Source organism: Neopelma chrysocephalum, unplaced genomic scaffold, assembly GCF_003984885.1.
Source record: "Neopelma chrysocephalum unplaced genomic scaffold, ASM398488v2 Primary Assembly neopelma1_22, whole genome shotgun sequence".
Classification (NCBI taxonomy): Eukaryota; Metazoa; Chordata; class Aves; order Passeriformes; family Pipridae; genus Neopelma; species Neopelma chrysocephalum.
The window spans coordinates 13,883,441-13,898,761 of NW_020897689.1; the positions used below are offsets into that span (position 1 = coordinate 13,883,441).

The 15,321-nt window shown below is 41.2% G+C and overlaps 1 protein-coding gene across 2 annotated transcripts in view; it reads left to right on the top strand.

Annotated features, from left to right (window-relative positions):
• Positions 1-1,756: 1,756 nt before the first annotated feature.
• Positions 1,757-15,321, top strand: part of CA8 (carbonic anhydrase 8) — a 50,445-nt gene continuing 36,880 nt past the window's right edge. Inside the window, exons 1-3 of one of the 2 annotated variants that reach the window (XM_027707383.1) lie at positions 1,757-1,897; positions 2,260-2,451; positions 6,273-6,397. In XM_027707383.1, the coding sequence (XP_027563184.1) occupies positions 1,819-1,897; positions 2,260-2,451; positions 6,273-6,397 (396 nt within the window). In that variant the 5' untranslated portion in view covers positions 1,757-1,818. The remainder of the gene's footprint in view (positions 1,898-2,259; positions 2,452-6,272; positions 6,398-15,321) is intronic. The other variant, XM_027707446.1, reaches the window with a different exon arrangement.

Here is a 15,321-nt window from a genome sequence, read left to right on the forward strand (position 1 = left end):
CGCAGGTACTGCTGCTGAGTTGGGGAACACTGAGGCACAATGAGGTCCACACCTAGATCAAACCTGGTGGATCAACAGCACAGGATCAAGATGTTATCCTCTTGGGATACCAGAATGCAGGGAGGTCTGGTCACTGTCTTTAAGTGGACAAGGATGGTAAGCAAAGGGCACTTCCCCTTTACCATTATGGCAATGCTATTTGACTGCCTCTGTTGCCTTTTCTGATTGCTGTCAGGGATTTCAGACTGTTGATACTGGGTTCCCGCTCCCCTTGCATTCACTGATGCAAGTGTTTGGGCCACTGCCTAGAAGAGATCTCTGTACCAGAGGTCCCTTCTGTTCCTTTTTTCCCTTGACAGAATGAATGTTTCCTAGTTCCATGCATGGCTTTCATCAAAGAAGAAGGAAAGGTCCTTTCATAACCTTGAACTGAGGCACCTTTGTGTTGGGGAGAGACTTTTCTCAAACCCTACCTCTTGTATAATCTGCAGGAGGAGCTGATACCACACTTCTGGATCTGGCCTAAGTGAAAGGGTCTTTGTAAAGATGTTTCAACTCTCCTTCAGGACCAAAGGGACATAGCATGGCTGCCTTGCTTATTCAGTGGTTGCCTTACCCTCATGAGAGCCTTCATCCCTGCATAGGACAGGCACAGTGCTGTGGGGTGAGGAGTAACCGCAGAATCACAGAGTGGCTAAGATTGCGAGGGACTTCTGGAGATCACCTTGTCCAAATCACCTGCTCAAGCAGGGTTGCCCAGGACAAGTTCCCCAGGACTGTGTTCAGATGAATACCTCCATGGATGGAGACTCCACAATCTCCCTGGGCAACCTGTGCTAGGGCTTAGTCATTCTTACAGTAAAAAGTATTTCCTGATGTTCAGAAGGAACCTCACGTTTCAGTTTGTGCCCATCACCACTGGTCCTGTTACTGGGCACCGCTGAAAGGAGCCTGTCTCTGTTCTCTTTGCATCTTTCATTTAGGTATTTGTGTGTATCTTATGAGCTCCCCTTGAGCCTCTTCCTCTCCAGGCTGAACAGTCCCAGCTCTCTCAGCTTTTCCTCATAGGAGGGGTGGTCCAGTACCTTAACCATGTTCATGACCCATTGTTGGACTCTCTCCAGTAGGTCCATGTCTCTTGTTCTGAGACAGACCAGATTTAGACCCAGCACCCCAGGTGTGGCCTCACCAGCGCTTAGCAGAGGGGCAGGATCGCCTCCCTTGACTTGGTGGCATTGCTTTGCCTAATGCAGCCCAAGATATCATTCACCTTCTTTGCGGCAAGGGCACACTGCTGGCTCACGTCCGACCTGATGCCCACCAGGACCCACAGGTGTGCATTCCAGCCAGGCAGCCCTTAGCCTGTCCAGGTGCCCGGGTTGTTCCTCCCCAGTGGCAGGGCTTTGCCCTTCCCTTTACTGAAGTTGCTCTCCCGGGCGCACAGACCTCCTGTGCCACAGCTGGAGGGGTAGAGCAAACATTCCGTCCCCAGGCGACGGGAGCAGCCCGCGGGGGAAGGCGAAGAAGACGCAGGGAGGACCAGGAGATTAGCATCCCACGGGAGACGCCAGCCCGGGCAACGGCTGTCATCTCACCCCTCGCCCGCCCCACCGCCCCTTTGGGACAGTGACCGGCTGCCAGCCTCACCCGGCGGCGCCCCTGCCCCTTCCCCTGCCCCTCTGCACGCCGACAGCCGCGGGCGGGGGCGGGAGGGCGGAGGGAGGTCCGAGCCTTGGTGCGGAGCGCCGCCAGGCAGCCTCGCCCCGCACACGCTCACACACCGCACACCCCGCCCGGCCGCTCCCGGGGCGCCCGCCCATGGCTGACAGGAGCCTAATCGAGGGCGCCGAGCCCCCGCCGCGCCGGGAGGAGGCTCCGGAGTGGGGCTACGAGGAAGGTGAGGAGCGGGAGGCGGCTCCACCGAGGAAAAACTTTGACCGCGGCCGGGGGAGGAGGAGATGGCGAGGGGATTTCAGTGGCGGAGAGAACGGACGTTCGCCCCCCTGGCCGCCCCGAGGTGCGGGGAGCGGGGAAGCGCCGTCCCTTGGCGGGGACAGGTCGGTCCCCGCCAAGGGAGGGCAGCGCGGGGCGGCGGGCGTGGGGCCATGTCCGGGTCCGGCGGGCTGGGGTGCGGCGGAGCAGCCCCTGCCCGAGCCTCGGGGCAGCGGCGAGGCCGTGGGTGTGGGGCGGGGAGGGTCTGGCCGTCCCACAGCGCAGGGTGCCGGGTCCCCCCGTAACAGCTTTTCCCTTGTGCCTCAGGAGTGGAGTGGGGGCTGATTTTCCCCGATGCTAACGGGGAGTACCAATCGCCCATTAACTTGAACTCGAGAGAAGCTAAATATGACCCCTCGCTTCTGGAAGTGCGTTTGTCACCGAACTACGTAGTGTGTCGTGACTGTGAAGTGATCAACGACGGGCATTCGATTCAGATTGCCCTGAAGTCAAAATCAGGTATGCTGAAACATTGCCTTGGCTTTCCCTGCTAAAACTTGTGTTGCCTTAAGACTCGCTGTACGTGTATCTTGGAGTGTAGGAACAGTAGCTTTTCCCAGCAGTGAGCAGTTGTGCCCATTCAGATAGTCAGTCAAATTGCTTCAGAGCATGTCAAGAATTACTTCTTGTGGTGGTGTCCTCCAATTCACTAGCATTAACAGCTGTCTGCATTCAGAAGCAATCCAGACTGCTGCTAAGATAATATGGTGCCAAACTATTCTGTACAGCGGGCTATGTTTGTCCTTGGTCCAAAGACCGCATAAGTTAAAAGAACTTTTTCCATTAATTTGAGTGCATTCTGAGTGCTAAGTGCAGATTTGGACACTAAGATAGAAACGCCAGTTATACGTGCTCCCAGCATTGGTGAGGACCAGGTAGCAAAGTAGTCCTCGTTTCTTGAAAGGTGACATTTTTGGTGTCATTCATCAAATATGAATTAGAAGCAAATAATAAAAGAAACAGTTCCAACTTAAGTGAAATTGCACTATCTTACTTGACTTTTCAACTGGATAAGCTGTTCTGTATGAAGGAGACAAGAAAGTAGGGAGAAAAAAGTCCATTGTGCTTTCCAGCACTGTGGTAGTTCTTACCATGTGTTTGGAAGAACATCTATGTTATTCTAACCAGTCTTAGCTAGTAACCGCCTTTTGGGGGCATTTAAACAGCTGAACATTGTCAAACTGTGAGGCATTCCAACTTTTGTTTCCTTCTGATATCCCAGTAATACTTGGAACTACAGCTGTGCTGAGAGTGAGGGAGTCAGTTCAGTTTTACACTGAATTTTTTAAAAAGGAAGGGTTTGTCATTTTAATAATGATGCTTTCCTTTATAATTTCCTTTCCTTGATAATTTCCATGTATTATTGCAACACATTTCTTTCCACAGAATTTTGCAGATTTGCAATAAAACAGAAATATTCTACTTCCAGTCAGTTTTAGTGCCTTCATCAGAAGCAGAGCTCTTTTCTCAAGGGACAAGGTTCTCCCCGCAGGATCAGGAATTCTTGAATTCTCCTGTGGAGGAAGTGAGAGAGACCACAAATGACCTCATCACTTGCATGCCAAAATGCAACTCCTTCAATCCTACCTTTCCCAAGGGCAGTTTATAACTTAGTAGCCATAATTAATAAGATGGGACCAACACACCTAAATGTGTGTGCAAAACCACTAAGAGAATTAGAAGAAAGGAAAGACTTCTTTTTATACTTGAATGCAGTGTGATGCCAGACTGATGAGTCTTGAATTATAAGAAAATGTGAAATAGAGTTAAAGTTTTTGACTGAAGTATGGAATTATGATTTAGGAAATCTTGGTTTAGTTTCAGCTTTTCCTTAGATTTCATGTTACATGATTTCCCATTCTCCATTAGTAAGTTGGGAATAATTTTTCCATTTTTGGGAAGGAGAAGGCAACATTTATTATCCTTTATTATCCCTTCCAAGAGGAGAAAAGAGTTAATAAGCTGTGTTTGACCTAGTATTCTGGCCAATTTTGAGGGATTGAGGAAACTCCTGCAGTTTCTTTTCCTCACAGGGGATCTCTGATGACAAATCCATTTAGCCAGATTATTTTGATGGGAACTGTTGAGCATTAAATGCTTTTGAAACTCTGTCCAATTAATGTGCAAGAGATCCTCATCTACTGTAATGTTAACAGTCAAAGGAAAACTTCTTTATGGAAAAAAGTAAACTGATTAAGATACATATTAAAAATCAATTTGTCATTACTGGTGATTGATTTCATCCTTTAATTCAAGACACACAGTCCATCTGGAATTCCCAAATCCTTTTCATTATTTAATTGCAAACATTTTCACAGGCTGCTTTTGTTTTGATGCTGGTACATGTGTTATGCATTAAGTGGAAGAACCATGACCAACTGTGTAATGGAATTGTGTACTGAAAAATGCTTTAGAGCACATCCTACTAACAGAGAGACTTCTCTTAAGCCAGCAGCAGATTGCACAGTGGATCATCATTTCAGAAACATTTTCTAATGAGGATCAAAAATTGGTGAACGACAAAGTGAAGTTAAACATATTTCATACATTGACAAGAATCAGGATCTAATGAAAGGCAAAGGAAAGATAAACTTACTTCATACGTCTAAATACTTTTATCGTGGGATCAGTGTTATAGCTTAAGCTTCGGAAATAAACTCTATGAAGCTCCTGGAGATCCATGACTACATCCTATAGAGAACATTTGTTCTAGTTAGAGTTTTCCTAGAAGCAGTATTTTAAAACAGAGAAAATGCTCAATTTTCCTAAGAAATAGCACTAATTGAGTACCATGATTCTTTATATTTGTTCATATTTCTTTAAATACTTCAATCGTTGTTTCCCCCAGTTTTCACCAGATATGTAGATTTTCTCTGTAGGGGATATAGGTATAGATAGAATACAGATAAAACAAGTTTAAGTAGCAAATCTGAATCTATACAATTAGGAAAATTCATTTTAGAAATCCTAATGTCTGGTAGATTAGTTGTGAGGAATTATTAAAGAAGGAGTAATTGGAATTTCTGACTTTTTTTTTCCTCCAACCTAATTGGTACTTATGAAAACCAAAATTGGTCAGTTTTCTTTCAGTTTTTTATAGTTCTGTATCTTCAGTTTTGTATTTGTACAGTTGAAATATGATTCAATATGTTTTAGTATCACACTATATCTTGTGCTCCAAACTCAGGCTGTATAGTTTGTGTGGCAAAATAACTGTATTATGGAATTAATTTCCTAAAGCTGTAGTTTATGCAGCTAAATAATCCTTATTAATTATCGGAGATTGTAAAAGATTCATTCCAAGTCCATGAAATGTAAGCTAGAATTTAATGGATTCTGGGGAAGACTGTGAATGCCGTTAAATAAAATCCAGCCCTGCCTAGAAGCCAGTATTCAGTGATTTTAGTGGGAAGTTACCTCTAGCATGTGGTCTGATATTTGATCTGAAGCAGATTCAGAAATCCCTGGGCAAAACATTTCCACTGATTAATTCCATAGTAGTTTGGGCCTCACAATTGCTTGTTTTTACTACTTATGGTGGAAGTCTCTATTAATGCAAAAGTATTGAGTTGCTGTATAATTTTTTTTGTGCCTGTGTTGCAATTGTGGACAAATGCTTTTAAGAAATTCCAGATGTTTAAATGAAGGAAGTAAAGAAAAGCCTTCCCTGCCTAGAAGCTGTTTTAAGCTAAATGAGGTGTGTTGTTGCTGCTCTGGTGTGTAGGTCTGATTATATTTTCATATGGAGGCATTCTGTGTCTCAGAAGCCTGACAGCTGGTCAGCCTGACTGAACACCTTTACCTAGTGATATATTTGCAATCAAAGTTTTCTATTAATTTCTGTGACTCATAGCAAATATAGGTCATGGAGATTAAGCATTTGGACTACTTTCCCCATTCAATTCAGAACCCCTGCCATCTGTTTAGAGCACATGGCTAATATCTTGATAAGAGCAATAAACATATTCATTCTTCTGACTGATAAAGGTACACTTTTTTTTTTGGTGGTGTGTCCAGATGTGTTCCGCATCATAAAACAAAGAGTGCAGTATGACAGCAGTTTCACATAACTGCCTCAATTCATGTTCTGTACCTGCATAGTACTTTGAAAGTGAAGGTGTCAAGTCTGTCAACTTTACTCTTCTCCTCTCTGGTGCCACTCATAAAAAAGAAGCTTGCTGCAATCTACTCATTATATTTGAAGAATACAACTGATTCTCTGCTTCAGTGGCTTCTCTGCCTCGAAAGTCAAGTTCCTTACCACTTTTCTTCTTTCCCAGTGTTAATAGGCGGACCATTACCTCGGGGACATGAGTTTGAGCTACACGATGTTCGATTTCACTGGGGGAGAGAAAACCAGCGTGGTTCTGAACACACAGTTAATTTTAAGGCCTTTCCCATGGAGGTAAGAGTGACACGGCATTGCGTAACACAACACTCACAAAATGCAAAAGATTTTATTTCATAGTCTGAATTCCTGGTAGTCCAAAAGAGAATTTCTCTAAGCTCAGCCTGCTTTATATTTCAACCACAAAGCTGTCTTCCTGAGGTGTGCTTTAGTGCAGGTAGATTAGGATATGCATCTGGAACAGAATGCCTCCAGCACTCATCCCACTGTATGATTAATTGGTCATAAAGTTAACTTGAAGAATTATTAACTTTTTTTCCTATTAGTGTTCTAACAAGATCTGCCATTTCAACACTTCCTATGTCACCTTGACTAATAGCTATAGATGGGAAGAAATAGCCACTGGAAATATTTCTGTGGCGACTAATAACAATTTAGGTCAATTTGGAGTAAGCGTAGAACAATTGGTTCATGAAATAGCTTTACATACCTGAAAATTGAAGATTACGTGATAGTCCTGTGTATGGGATAGTCCTGTGTATGTTCTATAAGATATCAAAGAATTAAAAGATTTTGAAACACAGGCAGAGTGATGATGCAGTCTGAAAAAATTCAGCTGCTCATGGGGTTTGTGTTCCATTTGGGCTCCTAGGCAACCCAAAATGCTGAGACCTATTTCTCCTGCCCTCCAGCAGCAGTTCATCATATTACTTCACTTCCCACTATCCCATTGCTTACACTCGTCAAGGAGTAGCTTAGACCTGGGCTGCAACACTAATTTTAAGAGATACCAACCCTGATGTTTAGTGATATCAGCATTACATCTTTTATTTCATTTGTTGTGCACTATTGGTTTTAAAGAAGCTCAAGACTTTTCAGAGCTCTTTAAGTTATTTTTGCCTTATTTATCTATCATAATTCCTCAAGATCCCGAAACTATATTTCTTTTTTTCTCTGTGTTGTTCACCACTAAAAAATTTGTTATTGTAGCATTCAGGAGTACCAGACTACTGGAGTAGAACCACTTTATGGAAAAAGATATAAAAATATTAAAGCAACGACTGCTTAACTAAGTGTAAAAATTTTGTGGGCTTGCACCATCAATCTAATTCTTAGGGTTGTTCAAATACTTGCTTTAAGAGTTGTGGGTCAGATTTTGGTGTCTGCTATTTGCTGTTTTGCACTGGTCCATCAAAATCCTCCATAAAAATTCACTCATAGGGGGGTTCCATGTTGACTCAAGTCAGATCATAGAATCATTTAGGTTGGAAAAGACCTTTAAGATCTACAAGGCCAACCATAAACCTAACACTGCCAAGTCCTCCCCTAAACCACGTCCCTAAGTGCCACTTACACATAGATCCTCTTTGCAGATTGATTCCAGGCAGATCCTGGAAATGCAGAATTACTTGAATGGGTAAGACTCATCAACCAAAGGGAAAGCAAAGGAATGACTTCTGCATCCTGATTACCTGGCATAATACATACAACGTGATTTATATGGGCAGGAAGACCTTCAGAATACTGCAGTGTTCCCCTGAGGCAGAAAGTAGCCTGTTCATTATGAAACAGCTCTGCTTAGTACTTTTTCTCAAGGCTAATCTAGCATGCAGTGATCAAGAAATATTCACATGAACTGTGTTGAGAACTGAACTTGGGAATCTATCAGGCTTCCTATCCCCTTGTTTATTAAGGATCACTTGCAAACAGTCTTGGTGGTATGTGGGAACAATCTATTGATCATCTGCAGAAACCCCATAATTATCTACTCCAAATGAGTCCAGAGGAAGATATGCTTGACCCAGAGATACAAAACAAAAAAGTTAATCAGTTATGAAGGGATTTCATTCTTCTCCTACTTTAAAAGCAGCACAGCAGCTGCACAAACAGAATTCTGGCACAGTTGAAGAACATCAGCTGGAGGTGAGCAAGCCAGAGTTTTCATCTCTTGCATCTAAGTAACTTTCAGCTAAACTCTGATTTCCAAGAAATAATTACTGATGCAAAAATTCTGTGGCAGGAAAAAAATGGCTCATAATACACTTTAAATATAGTGTGAATATTTCATTTTGCAAACAGATCCTTCTGCAGATTAATTCTTACGGTAGAAAATGACAGTGCAACTGGATGAATTCAAGGTCGGTTGCATACAGGTGTGTTGGTTGAGCTGGTTCATCATCTTCTGCTCCATATTGCAAGAAAGTGCAGAGCAGTTTATTTGACCATAGATGAGCTGCGTTTCCTTCTGCTATATGCACAAAGAGCTTCTATATTAATTCCCTCTTGAATAGTTCAAATCAAGTATTATACTTGAGCAATAATTTCACAAGTGCTTGTGACCACTGTAGATGTTTATGAAGCAATACATCTAAGACTTTTTTTTTTTAAATAATTAAATCTCGTTTTCTTAGTTTGGCCATTGGTATTAGTTTATGCATTGTTTCAAATCAGTTCATATATTCTGAATGTGTATTGGGCTTAATTTTCACTGCATTTGTTAGTTACTGAACACAAACAGCAATTGATTCCTATTTTGGCTACATACAAGCAGTCTGGTGTAGTTATGCTTTCATACAAAATAAGCTGGCAGTTGTTTGTGCACCAATGCATGCCTAGAAATATGTTGAGCACGAAGTGCATAAGTTTGGATCTTCTTCCAGTGGACCAAATCTAGTAGGACATTTTTCTAAGGAACTAGCAGTAATATGAAAATGAAAGTGCTTAGTTTAAGTGGGTGCATTACTGACACAACAAACTTGGCCCAGATTATACACTCTATTACATTGTTATAAAACCTGAGCAGTTCTACAGAAACCAGCTTTTTAGTTTGAAGAGATCTGAGTAGACTGTCTAAGACTAGCTATTGACTGGAGCAGCAGTCTGTTTTTTTTTAGGACTGAAGACTGTATGACTTTATTTTATTACATTGGACCAAATAATTGTGGAACAGCTTCAGATTATCAGTGTCATGACCTTTGTAAATGATGACTTTAAAAAAGAGTGTTGTTTTTTAAAAGTTTGAAAGAGCAGTCTGCCGTTAATTCCTTAGTCTCTTCATCTTTGGTACCATAACTTCTTTTATAGAAATTAGGCAATAGCCTGTATCATTTGGGTAATAGCCCATGTCTTGTAGTTCAGAACTCCAGTATTTCTTACTACACTGCTGAGGCCTTTGTATGTGCTTAGGATATATAGGTTCATGGGGAAATTGGTTAGACTATGAAGTTTATGTAACCTCTGGAACAGCTGCTTGAAGTAATTAATACTCTCAAAAAATGTTGTTCATGTGGCTTGGAGGCTGAGTTAATTGTGTTTTTTTAATTTTTATATGAGGTTCAGCAAAGATGTGTTTTCTACCTTCCTTGACTGAAGAAACCAGGACGTTGATAGTGATATGCCAGTCTTTTCGTTTTCACTGAAACATCTGTGTTTGCAATCAGTCAGGAAAAGAGGACAAAACAATAATTAGTTTTTAAAGGTAAATATTGTTACAGTGCTTTTTAAAACAAGGAAAAGCAGAGGGCTGTACATATCAGTGTAATACTTCTCTCTCTGTTCCATGAAAACAAGAGCATGAAGGGCCTTCTTGCCTTTTGGCCAGAAGTTGGAAGGAGACATTTGTGCAGCTTTCTCCAGAAATCTTTCTCACCAAGAACTTCTATTGCATGTAATGCAGCGTTACTTTGGCCACCGCATATATTAAATGTTTAGTAAGGTCTTAACGTTGAGAACCTGTTGTTTGTCAGCAAAAAGAACTAGGTATCAAATATTAGATTGTGCAGGTTTCCACAGAGCACTTATATAAACGTGTTATCTGAACCTGATTTAGGTGTAGGAAAGAGAGGAACTATTTGGAATCTTTATTTCTCACCTTCATGCCAAGAGTATGAGTTGGAGAAGGGGGAAGAACAAATGATGAACTAGTGAAACTGACTCTCTCCCTTACCTTTGATGTACAACAGGGAGATAGAGGAGGACAGGAATAGCAAATTACTGCAGTTTATTTTTGTTGTTAATGAAGTGAAATGGAAGCAGCTAAAAATGCATTCCCATAGTATCTGATCTCTCTATAGCGCCAGGCTGAATGAACTTACAGTCAAAAAAGAAATGAAAGCCAGCAGGAGAAAGTGAATCATGTGATAACACCAATACTGGTTCATGAAGAAAAAAGAAAAAGAAAAAATCATTTCACTACTTCTGAAGTGAAGGGAAACAGGGAAATTTATGCCTTAAAGGTGTCTCTTCCTCTTAGTTACTCGGGTGGTGGTGTGACCAAAGGCACAAGCTGACCATAACGGCACAGTTGTTTCCAGGCCACTGCTCTGAAATAAAACTGTATCAGAGAAAATAAAAAGGTTCCTTTCACCACTTGCAATATAAACAGGAGGATAATTCTCTGTAATCCATCCTCTTTAAAATGTAGGATTACATTAGCTGTGAACCATGTGAAAGCTCTCAGTAGAAGAGTGTTGGCAGAAAATCATTAAAAAAATGTTTCCAAGATGTGCAGGAAGATTAAAAACTATTGTTGTCTGTCCTACATTTTTCAACTAGAACAGAAGAAAATCCAGTTGCTGGAAGGACCAGAATCAGTTCTGTACAGGAATAAAAGATGTTACTTTCTGTTGCATAATGAAGAGCAGATTAATTCATTCCGTAGGTTCTTTCAGAGTCACTGAAATATCTGCTGCAATGAAGGTAACAATGCAAAAATCATATCCAACCCTTGATCTGATTTAAACCATTAGGTTTTCCTTTGTTCACAAGAAACATTTCCTAAGGTACTCATCAAACAGAGTTACATCTTTAGAGCTTCAGGTTAGGCTGTCAGCATTACTCTTATCTACTCAAGTCTTTACTGTCTTCAGTGCGAGATTGTCTCTGTGCCCAGCTCTGAAATCAGATATCTGCATACTGTGCATCCCCTTTCTAGCATTTCTTTAGAAAAGGCATCATGCTTTCAAAACAGAAATTTATTTTTTGACAACTTTTAATATTTTTTACCAACATTATTTAACCTTGCCATCTCTTTTAATAATTTTCTTATTAGCTTATTTAGGCTAAAAAATAAAGCAGAGTATTTGCAATAGAAAGTCTGGGAGACAATGTGCATGCAAGCATGTCTCTCCCTCTTTATGCAGAGAATTACAAGCTGCAGAAGGACTGGGTAGGTGTGATCGGCAAGCAGAATTTAATCCTTGTTTACAGTAGTTTCTAATATGAACATCTAATATCTGATATCTGGGCATTTTTCCCAGTTACTTTAATGGTACTATGATCCAAGTAATGAACCCTAAAAGATAAGTTTTAAACCAAGGAGTAAATCCTGTTGCCTTAGTTGATTGCATTGATTACCTGCTTGTGAAAAAAGAATTAATTCTACTCATATTGGCAGCAAAAGACCCATGAATGAAGAATAGGCAGTCATGAATGTAACAGGAGGCAAAAAGAACAAATTCCAGAAGAGTTTATGTAGCATTGCACTGAGGTCTGGAACTCTTCTCAGAAGTTGCCCATGTTTTCTGGTAGAAAATTAACTTGTTACCAAAAGGCTTGGCCAGTTCTAAATTTTGGAATCATTGCAGGTGAATACTGTGATCTGTGATTAAATACAGTGTGTCTTATAAGGAAATTATGATATTCATGTAATAGCTATATACTTGACAGGTTAAGAATAACAGGCTAATAATAGTTCAAAGCAGATATGATGATTGGACACTATCCAACTTTTGAGGACAGAATTGTGTAAAAACACGGGAAAACCATGCCAATATTTAAGTAGGTGTTTTCAGTTTTATTTTCTAAATCTCGGTGATTTATACAGAAGCAATTTTTTACACGTTATGTAGATGCCATTTCATCATCATGGCTAGGCTTCGCGAACGAAGATTTGGGAAGGACTCTACCCACGTTTCTTGCAAGCGCGTTGGTGGCTAAAAAGGCCAATACGAGATAGACACGTCCGGTTGCAAAAGACACAGCAGAAAGACTCCTTAGATGGTATATTCTGCAAGGCTCGATTCTTTCTGCGTTGTCTTTTCTCCTCAAGAGTGATCCTGCGTGCTTTCTCAAAAGCATCAGCAGCATTATAAATGGTCTGTCTCCAGGCCTCCCGATTAGAGGCCAGAGTAGACCAGTTATGGTGATCAATATGCCCAAGGCTGAGTTGTTGCTTCAAGGAGTCCTTGTATCTTTTCTTCGGAGCTCCTCTCTTGCGACAGCCAGTGGCAAGTTCACCATAGAGCAGGATCTTAGGGAGGCGGTGGTCCTTCATCCTGGAGACGTGCCCTGCCCATCGCAGTTGCGTTCTCAGTAGCATGGCCTCAATACTTGTGATTGCTGCCTGTTCAAGAACAGATGTATTGGTCACGTAGTCTGACCAGTGGATGTTTAGGATTGTGCGGAGGCAGCGTTGATGGAAGCGTTCTAGGAGACGCAGGATGCCATTTAGGAACATAATAATAGCACTTAGCTTTACACAGCCCTCCATGGGCAAAGTTGGTCTTAGCACAATTCCAGGACTGTTAGTGAATTTTGCTACATGGGATTCTAGTCCCATAGATGCAGGTGTTTAAGTGTTTTTCTGCATTTTTCTATGTACTGTACACTCTGCAATCCCCTACTTGATGTGACTTCTGCTTGAATTTTTTGTAGTGGGACAAAGCTGTGAGGTCTTTGTCCCCTCTCAGTATACAGGGAAACAGGAAACCAGCAACAAGATAAAGTTACCATCATTGTAAAAGCACACATGACCAGCTTATGACTCCTGAGATTGCTAGTTGGTAAGTTCTTTCAGTGTTATATTTTTATTGTTGTTGAGGGTTAATTTGACCTAAGTAGGCACATGCAGTCTCTGAAGTATACTTTGTTCCTGGGTAATTTGCCAATATGAGCTTTGGTTGACCCTTGTTTCACTCAGTCACATATAGTTTGAATTTTTCAGGGAATGCTTTGTATTGTGAATTCCTGAAAGCAGGTGCAAAAATGGGCTGAGGTACTAGCATGAACATGCTTTTAGCTTGTCTGACACCTGAAAAAATTCTCACTTAAGCTCTGTGGAAGAACTGTTGACATATTCAGGGATAGCAAATGTGAATTCCCTTCTGTGCAAAATCTACAATTTATTTATTGAATTGTGGAAAATATAGAAGCTACCAGACACCAGGTCAAAAAGTGGCATTAACAGTCTATACTGAAACCTCTTTATCCTTTTGTCTGTTTTTTAAGAGCCATTTATAGTGAGTTTTGTGTGGAGAAGCTTTTGGGCTCATATACATCTAAAACTGTATTGAGGTGGCAGTTGCAATCATCTGCTTCTACCAGGATGGAGAATTTCAGCATTCATTGAAGAAATAAATTTTTCAAACTAGAAATGACTGAGCAGAATAGGACAAATTCTTCTAAGGGAAAATTTTGCAAGTGGAGAGACGTTGGGTGAAGGAAAAGAGAATGAGAAGAAAATGAGGAGTTACTCCCCTTCTCTGGGCTCCATATTCCATCTAATCTGAGCTTATTGGTTTAGTTCTGCCAGAAGCTGCAGCCAGTCTTTGCTCTTTGCCTGTAATAGATGCTTAGCATCAAATTTTCTTGCAGCTGTGCTGGGCTGAGATGCAATGTTCAGTCACAGCCTGTAGTAACATTTTTGGTGGCACTGCATCCCCATGGAAGCAGGCAAGTAACCTTGGACAAAACAGCTCTTAGCAATCCCTGTCTGTGCTGGCAACACTGTAATCCCTGACACTTTTTAAAAAGATGTGATTCTTTTCCACTCCTTGAGCAGAATTACAGCTTTACCTTCTCCTTACTCTACTTTCTCACACAAGGTCTTGGTGGCAGTGCTTGTACTTATGAATACTGAGGGTACTATCATGACTGTCCTTATTGTAAACTGTTCCCAACTCTAACAAAACGGCTGCTTCAGTCTACTCTCTGCTGTGGGAGAAGATCTTGTGTAGTCTCTTAGAAGATGGGACTTCTGAAGAGAATTTAAACCTGGGTTTGAGCACAACCAGATGGCTGCTCAAGTCTCTTCCTTGCCTTTTTTTCATGTCTGTGTGCCTTTGAGATGATTTGCTTCAGTTGTACATAACTTTCTAATTTCTGCCACGATCTTTGCTGGCACTCTGTTCCCTTTTTGCTTCAATTTCCTGGTGCCTTGGTTTTCCTATTTGGTTCTCCTTGGCATTTTGCCCAAACCACTAGGCCTAACTGTTTTTTTATCTAAAACCTATCACTTATTGAAGAAGGGGAAAGGAGATTCCTTGTTTTGTTGTTTTCCATGCTGCATGTTTAAATCAGGACCAGTTTCTAGATTGGCCACAGTGCATGAGTGAATACTCTGAAAGAGAGACACAAGAACTTTCTGATACTAACTCCAAAATTTTGTGTTATTTGTGCTAATGGTGAAGTCATGGCTCTTAAGAGGTAAAGAATGAAATTTGTAGATCACCTAAGAACTGAAAACCTTTGAAGGCTTCCACGTATTTGCTGTTATGCCCGAGTGCTTCATAAGCACATATAATGTAATCCTTAAAACATCAGTTTGTGTGAGACGAGTTCTGCTATTGCCAACGAACTGGTAGAAAACAAGTTCAAGGGCATTAAATTGTTTGGCTATAGTCACACATGATGCTTTTTTCAGAACTGATAGAGAACTGACACAGAATTTCTAGATGCTTGAATGCTAGTAAGACTTTCAGACATTGTAGTACTGGAATAACTAATTTAGGTTGTAAATCCCAGTTCAGCAATTTAACCACAGAGATATCTGATGCCCTACTCCATAGAACACACTGTTGCCAATGAGATACTGGTCATTCCTGCATTTTTGCTGTCCCAGCATTAAGCCACATAATGAACTGAACTGGGGAGCAGTTAAAGTTTAGCAAAAATTGTGGAGTTTATGGAACTGTGGGAGAGGAGAAAAACATAACACTATTATGCAATCTGCAAACTTGAAATTCAAGAGAAAACTGTTGGAG